This window comes from Aptenodytes patagonicus, chromosome 16 (assembly GCF_965638725.1).
Source record: "Aptenodytes patagonicus chromosome 16, bAptPat1.pri.cur, whole genome shotgun sequence".
Lineage (NCBI taxonomy): Eukaryota > Metazoa > Chordata > Aves > Sphenisciformes > Spheniscidae > Aptenodytes > Aptenodytes patagonicus.
In genome coordinates, this window is record NC_134964.1 from 4,389,818 (window position 1) to 4,404,724 (window position 14,907).

General features: G+C 40.1%; 1 protein-coding gene across 3 annotated transcripts in view; it reads right to left on the reverse strand.

Annotated features, from left to right (window-relative positions):
* Positions 1–14,907, reverse strand: part of PRKCA (protein kinase C alpha) — a 165,065-nt gene that overhangs the window by 32,825 nt on the left and 117,333 nt on the right. For 2 of the 3 annotated variants that reach the window (XR_012996643.1, XM_076353974.1), the window contains exon 9: positions 707–730. The exons of the other annotated variant lie outside the window; for it this stretch is intronic. Coding sequence is in view for 1 of the 2 variants with exons in the window: in XM_076353974.1 (XP_076210089.1) it covers positions 707–730 (24 nt within the window). In the remaining variant the exon portion in view is untranslated. The remainder of the gene's footprint in view (positions 1–706; positions 731–14,907) is intronic. 3 annotated transcript variants of the gene reach the window in all.

The window sequence follows — 14,907 nt, forward strand, 5'->3', positions numbered from 1 at the left end:
CTTAAAATTGTCCACAAACTCTCTTACAATGAAGAACTACTTTTATTCAGATTAGTCTAATGTAGAGTCCAATGACTGGTAATACTTATAAATCTTCTTTTACCAGTTGTAGAGGCAGAGCACAAAAATGGGTATTCCAGCTTCTGTATCCACAGCCAGTGTATGTCAGTGAATTCTCATGAGGTCAAGAACAGGAAACGTTTTAACGTGCTCTCATCGAGCTCCACCATGAGTTTTATATCTGATATGCCTTGAATATTGCAGAGAGAAAACGTCATGCAACCAACATACTCTTCCAGATTCCCAGAGCAAAAACAGTTTTGCAACTATAGAAGGGACATAAATTCAAATGATTCGTAAGAGTTTACGGAAAAAGAGCAACAATATTTTGCCTCTTCCTACCATGACTACAGTTGAAAATAGCAGAATCCTATTTGAATCCACCTTTATTCTTTATGGACGTTAAAACTTGCTGAAGTTGAAGATGGCATTCCAGGCACTGGATTCATTTTCAATTTACATTCAGACTGCTTGGCTTAATATCTTTGATAAAAACACAATATTGTTACAATGAAGCCAGCTTGCAGCAAACAAACCAGGAAAACAGTATGTTAAAGATAAATTAGTCTGCACTGGTAGCAGAAGAGTTAATCTTAAAAGAAAACAAGACATGCACATCATCTTACTTGCTCTGGTTTGGACGCACCTTATCTCGGCCAGTTCTTTTACCCTGAAACCACAGGTGAGACATACTTTATATATTCAGCCCAAATGCACTTCTTCATGGAGCGTTACAGAAGTTGCAGTGTGTTATACTGGAGAGTCTCCTGGAATTTGGTATGTGCTTTCTGGAAAAGGTGTCTCAGGTTTTGCAGTAAAAGCGCTTTCAATTTATTTTTAATCTAAGGGTAACAATTGTTCTTTTAATTAGATATGGGGAAAAAAAAAGTCTTCTCCAAAACCTAATGAGAAGTGTGATGCAAAGAAGAAAAAGAAGTGATTTAGGGAATAGCAATCCATCATTGCACTCAATTTTCAACCACAGTAAATGTTCTCATTGAGTCTTTTCAAAACTTTCTGATCTTTTTACTGTGAAGTCAATCTAATAGGACAAAACAATAAATCTGAACATTGGCATTTCTGCTTTCTAGTTATTAACTATAGTTCAGAAACTTTAGAATTACAGAGCAAAAAGACTGAATCGGTCATTTTTCCCATTAGCCAATAAACAAACAAAATTTGTGAAGAATTTTTAAAAAAATATCTACACAATTTACATTCCTACCCTCAGTCTCTTCAGGGCAATGAGCTACGTATCATTACGTCGGTGCTTTAACACCTTGTATTGCTCACCTTCGTTAATTCTCTTCTGCTGCTGTTTGCAGCATTCAGCTCAGTAAGATTGGGGGTGTTCCCATATGGAAAATGAACACCGGGTTGCAAAACTGCCCAAACTTGCTGCCCCACCCTGCCACCCTCCAAGCACAGCTTCAGAAGGGAGAAACCCACATCATTTCCCATGAAAAAATATTCAAGCCAACAAACGGCCTTGCGACGTGCAGCTCACTAGAGGATGTATTCCTCGGTTGTCAAGGCAACTCGCTCTTAGCAAGTTCACAGATGCCCAGCGGGGAGATCTACTGGTAACAAATTTTCAAGAGGAGAAAGTGATAAATGAAAAAATATGTAACAGCAACGCTGAATTCCCATCACATGTGCGGAGGTACATACACATACAGCACACGTAACTTCTGTTTGGAAACAGCACGCGTATCGCCACATTTCATCTGTTACTTATTGGCTCCACTGACACCTACCGGGAAGAGGAATTGAGAGCTTCGTTCCCGGCAGTGGAGCCTCCTCCAGACTCACAGCTCTGCTTCACATTACACACCAGCATCCTCTCTCCTCCTCTATAGCAGATTCCACCTACCACCGACTGCTTTGCCCATGCAGTAACATTCAGCCGTAAATAGCAAATGAAGGATGTGACAACAGAGAGCAGCACTGGCTTCAGTCTCCATTGCAAAAAAACCACAATTTTGACAGCATGAGGATCAGCAGTCTAAGGACTGACCGAGCAGGCTTGCTGCAGGCTTTATCTTGGGTCTCAAGACTTACTTGAGATCCGTGGAGCAGCAATGTCTGCTTGCCAGGATGCAATCCCTCTGCGAAACTCTAACAAAATCTCTGCTTCTCACATCGCCACAACTTTTCACCAGTTCTTTCCTGGACCCCAACATGCCCTACAAACGTCACGAGGTGACGGAACAAGCCATCTCATGCTAGCCTCCCTTGCTCCCAGTGTTTCTGTTCCTAATTCTGAAGTTAACCCAAAGCCATAGCAGAGCTGTAGGTAACACTCTGCAGCACTTAAAGAAATGGCAAAATAGGTGGTGAGAAGTGAGGGAAGGAACAGTCTTAATAATAACGTTCCAGTTTCACTATTAGAGCCCGGGAGGCTTTGGCTGCAAGTGTGAAATTAATGGTCAGTTATGTCTGTCGCTACCTGGACTCTACACAAGAAGCACCAGAGCAGCTCAGATCTCAGACAAACCGCAGAAGGTGTCACTGGCAGAGCTGGCAAAACTCATACTAAGGAGGTAAAAAGGAGAAACCGAAATAATTTATCCGAGTCTCAAGGAAAGACAAAAAGTCCTACTCAGGTTTCCAGTCATGAAAGCTCCGTGGGCATTTTGATCAACAGGTTGAGCCATTAGCAAGCCTTTAATAAAGTAAATAAATCCAATAAATTTCAAGTCAAAATCTGGAGGGAAAAAACCTCCCAGCCACTGAAATGTTCTCCATCATTGTGGCAGCTTGTTTCTTACATTATTGCATTTCCAATTCCCTGTAATTATAGATGCTATGAAGGACTATCAATTTCCTAGTTTATACAACTTAATTATCAGGATGCTGAGAATTTGAAATGAGAAGAGTCCATTCCTAAGCCCCAGCAAGACCTAATCCTTCACCAGACTGAGTTTTAAGCTTAATATCATAACCTAATGCAAGCTTGTAATTCATTAGCGGAGAGTTTTGTAGTCATGGAAACAACACAGAAAAGAGAAAGTTAGAGCCTAAGCTCCTGATGATTTAGCAGCCCAGCAGCTCTGACCGGAGAGGGGATGGCACGAGCGTTACATCTTGGTCCAGCCTGAGCTCATGTCTTTGCTGTCGCAAGTCAACAGAGGGAAGGAACTTCCTTGACCATTTTACCCGCCTCTACAAAAGATGTGCTGAGCAATCTGGGGAGATGCTTTTGCATTGAATTTCCTGTGAAACAGAACAAAAGACACAGTCTCTGGCTCTTGCGCTTCTTTCCTTGGCTTAACAAATGCTTATGAAGAAGGCGGCAACACACAGCTTTTTCCCATCTTACTGTGCGTTCTCCCTGTTCCTTCCAAGAACAAATAACTAATGCACTAAACTACGAAATGTATTGCACTAACGAATGCATACGCACATATTTACGCCTACAGAAAGGAGCACGCTTGGATTAGGCTGCAGCAGACTGAAGATGCCTATGCGAGGCACTGCAATACAGCAAGACACACCCGTACCAGGGAGATGCACCGCACCACGGACACGGTCAAGGATTCACGAGGTTTACACAGCTCGTTTTTCAGCCACGTATTCCTTGGTGAAATTGCATTCTAGCAAAACTTCTTTGCAGCAAGGAGAACACTGAAAATACGCAAATAAGCAGAAAGCTGCACTCTCATATTTATTTTCATGGTGGCGATGTCACTATGGTGAACTACGACGTAATTAGTAAAAAATGCAAGATATAAAAATGAAGTAAAATGCATTTTTACTTCAATAGCTAAAATAGTTATTGAAAAAATAGCTAGAAAAAAATTCTTTATCATTCCCAGTGCTAGTAAAAAGGCACGAAGGCAAACAGGATGTTTCATAAAAATATAAATGGGGAGCGTGATAAAACTCTACCTGGGAGTTAAATATGGACTATTTTATGTCTTTAGTTTACTTTTCCCCTCATTTCCTCTCCTCCTCCCCTTAAACTTGTGTCATATTTACCCTTTTGGTTAGTAATAGTAAATTTATTTAAAGGATCTGCCTCAAAAAAAAATTGTGCCATATGTGAAAAGGATTAAAAATGCCTTTTTGCAGAAAGCATGTCCAAGAACACAGGAAACCCACTCCTGAAGCCCACCCACCTGCTGTACTGCTCTGCTCAGCACGTAGGAACGATGATATCAGAGTGTACATGAATTAATCCGTGTTACAAATAACAGAAGAGAAAGCAGCGTGTCCCACAGAGAATTCTGGATGATTAGTAAAACTGAGTTATTTTGTCTAATCCTAGCACGAGCTGTGCGTTTGGAACCCATGCCTCTTCTAATGCCTTGTGGGTTCACAAAATTCCTGAGATACTTTTACTTAGTGACTCAGAGATTTCCGCGGAGGTCCGTTTCTCTCACCTAGCATATAAAGTCGAGCACGACGGAGGCAGGTAATTACAGAAGTCATGAGGCACCCGAAGGCAGAGATGAACTGAGCAATATAAAGGTGAGCAGAGGCAGTACTCGCTTTTACAGCTGCAAATTATTAAATATTTTGATTAGAGGAAAAATCACCATCAGTGCCAGTTAAAAGTCTTGAATAAAGGGCTGTAGGGAAAACGTTATACTGAATTTTATCAAAATAGCAGTTTAATTTAATGGGTTTGTATCTTTCTAAATATATACATACAAACAATTTGCATTATTTCATTTCCTTCAGGACTTTTGCTAGAGACAGCTTTTTGCTTTGGGACCTATTCTGTGTTCTTTACTGACCCCTCGTGGTTTCTAACTCCGAGGAGAAATTATTTTCTCAAGCTCAACATTACGTTAAACGGATGTTTACTTAGGACAAAGGCAGTAAGAGAATCCTAAAGGACAATACAACAGTTCAATATACCATACAGCATCTCAACAGAGCTGCTTATTTTGGGGGGTTTACAATCACATTCCCTACTCAATTTTTTTTCTTCTTTTATTTTACTTTTTTTGTGTTGCTGTATAGAAGTTAAAACTGTATGAACTACTAGAATACAAGGTTTCTAAAAAATTCCCAAATTTGTCAGGCACAAGATTAAGGTAACCATATCCCCTAGAAAATGTAGACATCGAAGTCAAGTGACTATGAAAGATAGTCATTTGAAAAGGGATATATCTATCCTAAGAATAGGAGTTTCAGGGAATATCGCCCTGGACAACGGATGTCTGGCTGCGAGCAGTGAAATCTAGAGAGGGAAGAGTTTCCAGTTACCCATTTGGCACTGTCAAGATGTTTAATCTGTTTAATAATCCTGTGGCCACCTGAGCCTACTTTGTTTTCTGCCTTTATTGCCAAACACACTATCCCCTGCAACAGAGCAGTGTCTAACTAGATGAAATGTAATTATACAGGCTGCCTAGGAATAACATCCAAGAATTCTTGCAGAAATATCTTGTGATAGTGGTAATAAAAAACCCAAACAACAAATATGATGATAGAAGAGCAAATCCCTAAGTGCCAAAAAAAGAATTGCTTTTATATATGCTCCTTCATTTTTTAATTATGCAAATTACTGCTCATTTTCAATAATTAAAAAAACCTAGAGTGTAGAATTTGCTTTTAAGCATAAAAATCATTACAATATGGACATAAAAAATAAAATTCTGTTCTAAAATAATCTTTAAAGACTTCAGTTCTACCTGATCTTAGTGCAAATCCCTGGGATCAAACGCAACAGCCATGAAAAGCTGCAGACTAGCACCGATTTTAAAACCTTGGGATTCTGTATCCAAGTCTTAACATGCTATGGAATTATTTAACACGCACATGCACACACACAGAGATGAAGGTGTTTTCTGCACAATGTTGTGAAAATAATCTATTTAAACATACACTTTGCTGGCGGAACAAAAGCAGCATAAATGTGTGATCCTTCCCAGTAACTGATAATTTCATAAGCAAGTATTTATGCTGTTTGACCTTGCTCACAACGTTCTCAGATTTGCTGTGATATTATAAAATAGTTTTTGTACATTTTACTAGTTTCTAGCTCAGAAGTGTTACATTATCCTCAGGAACACAGCCTTCCTTCTTCATCTGCTCCCGCCGTTTCCTTTCAATTCCAATCTTGTAAACTTGGGAACATAACCTCCCCAGCAGTCCCACATAAACGGAATACTTACAAAATTACTTCCAAAGACATGCTAACGTCAGTGGCAACTAGCTTGCAGAATGCAGCATGCAGTGACACTTCTGAGCTTAGGTTAGTGACGCTACGTCACTGCCAGCAGCAAGCAGAACGGGGATTTGTAATAATTCAGGGAGAAAAGACAGACAATAAACAAGGAAGCTTTTTTTTGCATGAAAAAATGGAATTCATAGAATCATAGAATAGAATCATAGAATCATTGAGGTTGGAAAAGACCTCTAAGATCATCGAGTCCAACCATCGGCCCAACACCCCCATGCCCACTAAACCATGTCCCTCAGTGCCTCATCTACACGTCTTTTAAATACCTCCAGGGATGGGGACTCAACCACTTCCCCGGGCAGCCTGTTCCAATGTTTCACCACTCTTTCAGTAAAGACATTTTTCCTCACGTCCAATCTAAACCTCCCCTGGTGCAACTTGAGGCCGTTTCCTCTCGTCCTATCGCTTGTTACTTGGGAGAAGAGACCGACCCCCACCTCGCTACAACCTCCTTTCAGGGAGTTGTAGAGAGCGATGAGGTCTCCCCTCAGCCTCCTCTTCTCCAGGCTAAACAACCCCAGTTCCCTCAGCCGCTCCTCATCAGACTTGTTCTCCAGACCCCTCACCAGCCTTGTTGCCCTTCTCTGGACACGCTCCAGCACCTCAACGTCCTTCTTGTAGTGAGGGGCCCAAAACTGAACACAGTATTCGAGGTGCGGCCTCACCAGTGCCAAGTACAGGGGCACGATCACTTCCCTGCTCCTGCTGGCCACACTATTGCTGATACAGGCCAGGATGCCATTGGCCTTCTTGGCCGCCTGGGCACACTGCCGGCTCATGTTCAGCCGGCTGTCGACCAGCACCCCCAGGTCCTTTTCCGCCAGGCAGCTTTCCAGCCACTCTTCCCCAAGCCTGTAGCGCTGCATGGGGTTGTTGTGGCCGAAGTGCAGGACCCGGCACTTGGCCTTGTTGAACCTCATACAGTTGGCCTGGGCCCATCGATCCAGCCTGTCCAGGTCCCTCTGCAGAGCCTTCCCACCCTCGAGCAGATCAACACTCCCGCCCAACTTGGTGTCGTCTGCAGACTTACTGAGGGTGCACTCAATCCCCTCATCCAGATCATCGATAAAGATATTGAACAAGACCAGCCCCAAAACTGAGCCCTGGGGAACACCGCTCGTGACCGGCCGCCAACTGGATGTAACTCCATTCACCACAACTCTCTGGGCCCGGCCGTCCAGCCAGTTTTTGACCCAGCGCAGAGTCCACCTGTCTAAGCCGTGAGCCGCCAGCTTCTCTAGGAGAATGCTGTGGGAGACGGTGTCAAAGGCCTTGCTGAAGTCCAGGCAGACCACATCCACAGCCTTTCCCTCATCCACTAGGCAGGTCACCTGGTCATAGAAAGAGATCAGGTTGGTCAAGCAGGACCTGCCTCTCATGAATCCGTGCTGGCTGGGCCGGATCCCCTGGTTGTCCCGCTCATGCCTTGTGAGCGCCCTCAAGATGAACCACTCCGTAATCTTCCCCGGCACTGAGGTCAGGCTGACAGGCCTGTAGTTCCCCGGATCCTCCTTCCGGCCCTTCTTGAGTCTCCTCTTCACATCAGAACAGAGTGCCAACTTTCTTTGCTGGAATTTGTGTTTATAATTCACAAGGACTAAGCAGGAATTTTGCCTATGAAGCAGCAGCTGTAGGAAACCATTCAGCTCTTTTTTTAGGTGCACTCCTATGATGAAAACACGAATTGACCAAGGACTTTTGTTAGTTTATATCAGTGCACTTCAAGGTCTGGATTTTACAATGACGTGACAACACGGTGTTAGACATAGCTTCGTATTTATCCCAGATTAATTTTTTCAGGGTAGCTTTTGCTCTGGTTTAAAATACATTTAAACAGAGAAACTTGCAACTTCCCTGCATTAAACAAGTTTCATCAATGAAAGCAACATGTGATTTTATTTTCAAATAAGAAGAGGTGTAAAGGATTGAGGAAGGGTAGTCCTCTTCTGTACAGGTTTTTCTGAGCTAAAGATACCAGATAAAGAATCGAGGTTAAGAAAAAACAAGTTACTGATTGCATGACAAATGATTACTGCATTAGGAAATACTTGGCAATGACAAATGGTCATATTCTTTGTTTTTCCGGTTCAGTATTAAAACATTCGGTAAAATCATGCATTAATAATATGAACAACTCTTCAAAAACAAAATTTGATTTTTTAAATTAAGTATTCTAAGCTTTGAGCTATAACATGTAAACTGCTCTAGGTCAACTTAAATTGTAAAAATACCATTTGAAGATGATAACGGCTTCAGTAACCTTAGACAGATTCTTAAAACAGTTTACAGCACAGGAGCTTTCAATTTCCATTTAAATTGTAACTTAACCAATGTATGAGACTGAAACTGTGATTTGTGTCAGTAACTTTGCCCTAATAAAGCAAGATAATTTGTTAGAGACGCATGCAAATAAGAAGTCCACACATGTATGTTCTCAATGCTGATATGTATCTTTTATGGCAATAATTCAGTGGGGTGGTGATAGGTGAAAGAAGTAAAATGGGAAGCAAACAGGTGAACTGGTATTTCAGGTATCAGGGCATCTGTGCATATGGGTAATATCTCTTATGATATAGTATACTCCAGCTAACATATAGCAACGTACGTAGTATATTATATCATAAAACATGCATGCTATATGATGTAAATTTATCTATTTAAATATACAGTGAACATGAGCATTATTTGATCTGCAGAAGTTATTTAAAGTTCCATGAATGTCTTTCAAATTAAAGATGCACCATTTTCCATTTTCCATAAGAAGGTGGAATTCAGTTAACTAACTCTTTCAAAAGGAAAGGCACACTGCATCTGCTGAGGTTTGGTGACCCCTTTTTTGTAAGTAAACTTCTAATCTGGGGAGTACTTTGTGACAAATTATGGAAGATTCATACTTCAATTTTTTTTTTTAATCCATTAGAAAAGCTTAAACTGGGGAAAACACAAGTGCATCCTTAAAACACGGTGAGAATGAAATTGAATTTAATAAACTTCAAACTTTGGTAAAGAGGGTTGTGTGAAGAGAAAGGTGTAGGAGAACACCAAGGAGAAAACTACCTTGAAGAAGTGGGTATTTACATGACAGTCCTGGAAGAGACAGGAAAGGGAGAAACACTGCTTGGTTAGCAAAGGGCTTGCAAAGCAAAGCAACAACAATTAGTAGCAGAAGTAAACAAATAAATAAACAAATAAAGAGACAGCAGCGAGAATACAGAAATGGACACATCTGTTACGCACAGAAAAATCACGAAAAAGAAACTGTGGTGTTAATCACCCTAACAGCAAGGAGCACAGTACAGCATAGCACAATGAAGTACAGGTCTTCACGCTCCTCAACGTTAAACTCAGTCTTGTACATACATACGCTTCATGCATGAAACATTCCCCATGTTGTCAAACCGCTGCAATGCATAAAGCTAAATGCACGTATAGGTGTGTGTGGTCTGGGCTCTTAGCAACTAATGAGCCCTGTAGAGGGGTGACAGCACAAAAGCTATTTTTCATTTTTTTTTGCCATGTTTTGAGACACTCATTTAACCTTTATGTGAGGGAGAAAGAAATCCCTCCGATCAATAGGATTTTCTACGTACATTCTTCACTTTAAATCACAACACGTAGACTGAGAAAAGCCTTACAGAAATCACAAGCTGATAGGAACTGAGACCAGAGATGTATGTCATCTGGTTAAGAAATTTCAAGTTCTCTAGTTTCAGATATGGTAAGCGGATGGGAAACCTCCAGATAACTGCATATGGGAACTCCCCATGCCAAACTATAGTGTAGAACAGATGGAGTCATCCAACAGCATCTCTATAATGCTGCAAACTATTCTCTAATGATTAAATACGCACAATTTAAAAATAGGAATGAGTGCCACGGCCAAAAAAAGCAGCTCTTCTTTTTATATCTCTATATACATAACGAGTGTGGATTGATGTGCCAGTGATATTTTGGCTGGTCATGATTTCAGTATGGCTTAGTGTCTGTTTCCTGAGAAGTAAACTTAATCTTTTCATTTACAATTTGAAGTGTCAGCAACATAATTTCTCTTTTCCATGTCACCTTTGCTGAACTGCCTGAAGTTACAGTTATTGCTTCAAAATGGAAATGCATGTTGGTTAGATACAGATATGGTAGAGATCGTATCTTTTATTTATTTAAAAAAAAAGAGTAAAATAACTGCAGTATAACAGCTCTGGGGCAAAAACATCACCATCCTTCAAAGACTTAAAAGAAATGTCTCCTTCACAGCCCTTATAAGACTACACAGAACCTGAGGAACTTAGCTCGCAAATTAACAAAATCACAAGCTCTTCTACAGGTTTTTTTTGAATGAAAATGTCATATTTAATTAGAAAACTCATTGGGTTCTTAAGAAGCTACTGAAACAGTCCCTGGAGTCTTCTGCTAAGGCCCTGGCTATGCAACTGCAGCATTTTTACCCAGCCTCCAGCTCAGAATTAAAACTGCTCTAGGATGTCCTGGCCATTGATTGAAAGAAAGAAAGAAAATGTCCTTTTGACCTAAAACTGTTGTGAATACCAGAAAAATGCCAGATTAATGCAGAAAGTACTGACCTTCTCCTTTCTAATAAAGCAGCCAGAAACTGCTTCAAAAAAAATAAAACTAAAGGGAGTGTTAAAGATCTAAGAAATGCAGTACCTGCAGTGAAACAAACTGAAATGATTTACTGATGTTCAGAAAGGGAATGATAAATAAATGAACGAGGTTTCTTTAGCGTTAGACTATAACAACATCGAAACTCATCAGAAAGCTTTAATTGTGCCTTGAAATCTGCAGACATTTTCAAATACCATTTAACACCAGCTGTACCGCCACAGAGAGAGGCCCCATGGTGTAAATAAACGTTAGTTCTGTATGCAACAGATACATATACAGACTGAGACAGGCTACTTGTTTGTAAATTCATGCCTGCACAAGGATTAACGCACCAGTCTGGTCAAACAAACCGCTGCCCTGCATACTGGAGTTAGCACATCAGAAGCAGAAATATCTACAGCTCCTGTGTCACCGGAGAGGTTCTAAGTATTAATAACCAAGCCTGATGGCCAAGCACCACATTTGTCCCTGTTCTTATATTTAAAATGGTAGGGCATTTAAAAAGACATTTTCTTTAGGATCCTAACAACAATTATGTTTAGAAGCACTGAGATGTCACCAAAATGTCACCACGGACTGTACACTTCCAATTTCCAGATACAATATTTATCCTGTTCTGAACTCTGTTCCCTCTCTCCTTATGTTTCGATCTGCTTAGTCTGCAAAAGGAAACTACAGGTCTAGCTTCTGCACAGCCGTCATCAGCGATTCCACTGGCACAAAGCCGCTGAAAAAGTAACTCATGTAATGACAATCTGAGAACAGCCAAAGCAACAGCACCGGGTGCCCAGCCCCACCAGCTACAGTCCTTGGGAAACACTGCAAAGCCGGGTCATTACTGTCAGGGAAGTGGACAATAATAAATCAGAGCTGCTCCTGGGTGGTCTACCCAGTACCTGGATCGATCCCAGAAAGGGGAGGCTGGAAATGTAGCATACAACCAGTATGGCCACTTTCCCCGGGTACACTGCCTGGCCTTCCTACTACACACGGGTTTGCGGATCTGGCCCACAACGCCGACTAGTAGCTGAAAATGGTACCTGCTTTTACTAACACCGACTGGTAATTATTTTGCAGAAAAAGTACTTATCAGAATAACTTCATTTTATTGTGTAGTGGTTTTATTGTTATTCACTTAATTAAATGGAATGGTACAAAACTAGCAGCCATGAAAAGCCACTCGCACCTGATGCCTCAGCTGAAATCTCTAACATCAACACAATTCGACGCTAGCGGCCACAGCGGTAGATGTGGATGTATGTCCCCAAGGAAGCACCTCCCAAGGTCCGCCCGAATGGTCCCGGATGGATCCCCACGGTGGGGACGGTAGTTTGAGCTGTCTTTCAGAAACTAAGGGAATGATTTTGTTCTACTGAAACCCATGCAGAGCGCTACACTAAAGAAAATAATTAAAACTAAAGAAAATGTCTGACATCTTAAGAGTATGTACCAGGAGGGCTGTTACAAACCTTCCCCACAGATGCCTTAAAATGAAGATTATATGAGCAGTAACCTATTCCCTCATAACGACTTGCTTGGATCACTTCAATTACGAAAGCTGATTGTAGTGACTTAGGTCACTCCATCACTTAATATACCTTGTATTTGGTAAATGTATCCACATGTAAGGATTATTGCTACTCTGTTCTTTTTTAATTAAAAAAAATCATTGATACGGACCATAACAGCTGCTTTATTTTTAATAACTTTTTCCATGATGGTGATGTGGAAAGAAGGGGACAGACAGAATAATTAACCAGCCTATTTTTAAACCAGTATTATTCTAAGGTGATATTTAAGTATCAAGAAGTGCTTTACTAAGCAGCAAATTACAAGAAACAGGGCTTGACAAAGCTGAAATAACTTCCTACAACAGAAGTTTTAGAATGTGCACATTTCTTTTCCCCAAATAAAAAACAGAACAATGCCCGAAATGGCAAAAACATATTACTGCTCAAATCATAACCAGTATTAAAAATACCATAAGGTTGCATTATTTCAATATTCTGCTTTTTGCTTTGACTAGCAAAATAGTATAACAGGAAAATAAGTATATAACAAATAGTACATATTGCAGTTAAAAGACTTGCTAGTTTGGGTCCATGGAGCCACCTGGGACTGTTGGGAGTTCCCATGGCAACCTCAGCACGGACAATTATGGAGCAGCTACAATTATTCTGAATATGCCTGTTGAGAACGGAGTTTAGTTTTGAGATGGCCACAAATAATGCCATTCCGGAGAGAAAATTCACAACCAAAGGTTAAAACCAAATGAAAAACACTGACAGATTTTATCCTGCCTCCACTTCCTACAGGAGTATATTTTTATCTCTAAATATTAGGGATGATGTATCATCTATAAATCACTGAAGACAGATTTGATCATACTGCTAAATGAGCAGATAATTGATTCGTAAGTTTTAGTGACAGGTGAGATCCAGAAAACATGTAGATCGATTAAAATTTGTTGTATAAAAAATACTGCACGGCACCTATGCATAACATACCTCAATTTCTATATGCTGTACAACTTCATATAGATAATACATAGACAGTCTATAAAAAGAAAACTCCTTGTAGTAAAATCTAAAAATACTCAGCGAGGTCACTGCATGATTCCATTAACGAAACCACTGTCCTCCTCAACTCTTCTCTTTCTTGGTCCCATTTGTTGGACAGGATCTAGAACTACTGGGCACAAGTAAGGTGTGAATTTTTCAACTGGTTTAGATCTGGCGGAATGGGCCATGAGGAAACTTTTTCTCATGACAAATAGTTTTTACTGTTCCATTACAAGTGCAAGTGAAGAGAATGTTTCAATCTATTATTTATTTACTTATTTATAATCTCGTATAGCTATATTATGGTAGATTTACATCAAATAAATGACTTAAAGAATCTGTGTCAGAAGACCCAGTAAGTAAAGCAGCGTACCAATGAGATTTGTGTGACTAATAACCACATTTAAATAAAAGTCTGGGTTGTTAAAGTGGAGCTAGAAGGATGTGATAGGATTGTGTAAACAGTTTGAAATCAATGAGAGCTTGAGGTCAAATCTTAAACATGTCTGTTGAACTATAGATGCAGGCAGATATTTTAAAAATTCTCATTGATTTAAATGGGAGGTAGCTCCTAAGTGCTCTTGGAGATTCTACTAAGCACATTTCTAAACCTTAGTCAAAAGGGCAAAGTCAGTTTTGAGAATGTCGACTTTTTTTTTTTTTAAGACCAGAAACTGGTTTCGGAAATTTCACATCTACCGGTTCTCTGATCTTTTATAACCCGAAAATATTCTTTCTTAATATTAAGCAATGAAATTCTCATCCTAAAGCTTCTCTATTCTTGCATAGCTTAGGTTTGTATACAGCTCTTTACTCTGAAGACCACCATTATTCATTTTAAGTATTTGATATTAGTAATGCAATACTTTTGTAGAAATTGTAATCTTGAACTCAAAATTAAATCAATGTAGCTTAGATATCAATCACACTGTCATATATCGAAAAGTAGACCACGCACCACAAATGTAGACTTGATTAGCAAGCGCTCTGAAGTTACTCTTTTCTATAAACTGATAAACGAGAAGATAGCCCAGTATGACCTCTTGGTCTATCTATATTCTGAATCTTCCTGACAAATACACTCCCCTAGTAAAATGGCAGTCAAGATCTGTAATCTTCTTCCTGTAAGGTTTCAAAGCTGATTTCAGAAGAGTGGAAATATTTATTTAGATGATGTCATTACATCACAAATAGCAGCATATTTCTCAGCGCTATCTACTTGTTCCTTAGTATAGGGTACCTAAAATAAAATGACTATGTAAGCCAAGATATAACTGATAAGAAAAATAGTGTAAAAGATGATCAGAGTCAGCACCACTTATGTACCGTACCAGAATAGCTAATAAGCTAAATACCACCATTCAGACATCTGTGCTGTTAATTTTTATAAGCCATCACAGTAATTCCCCTTGAAACCAAGCAAGAACGTTACTTGGAGGGTGCCGCTTCCCTCCATTCCTTCTCACAGTG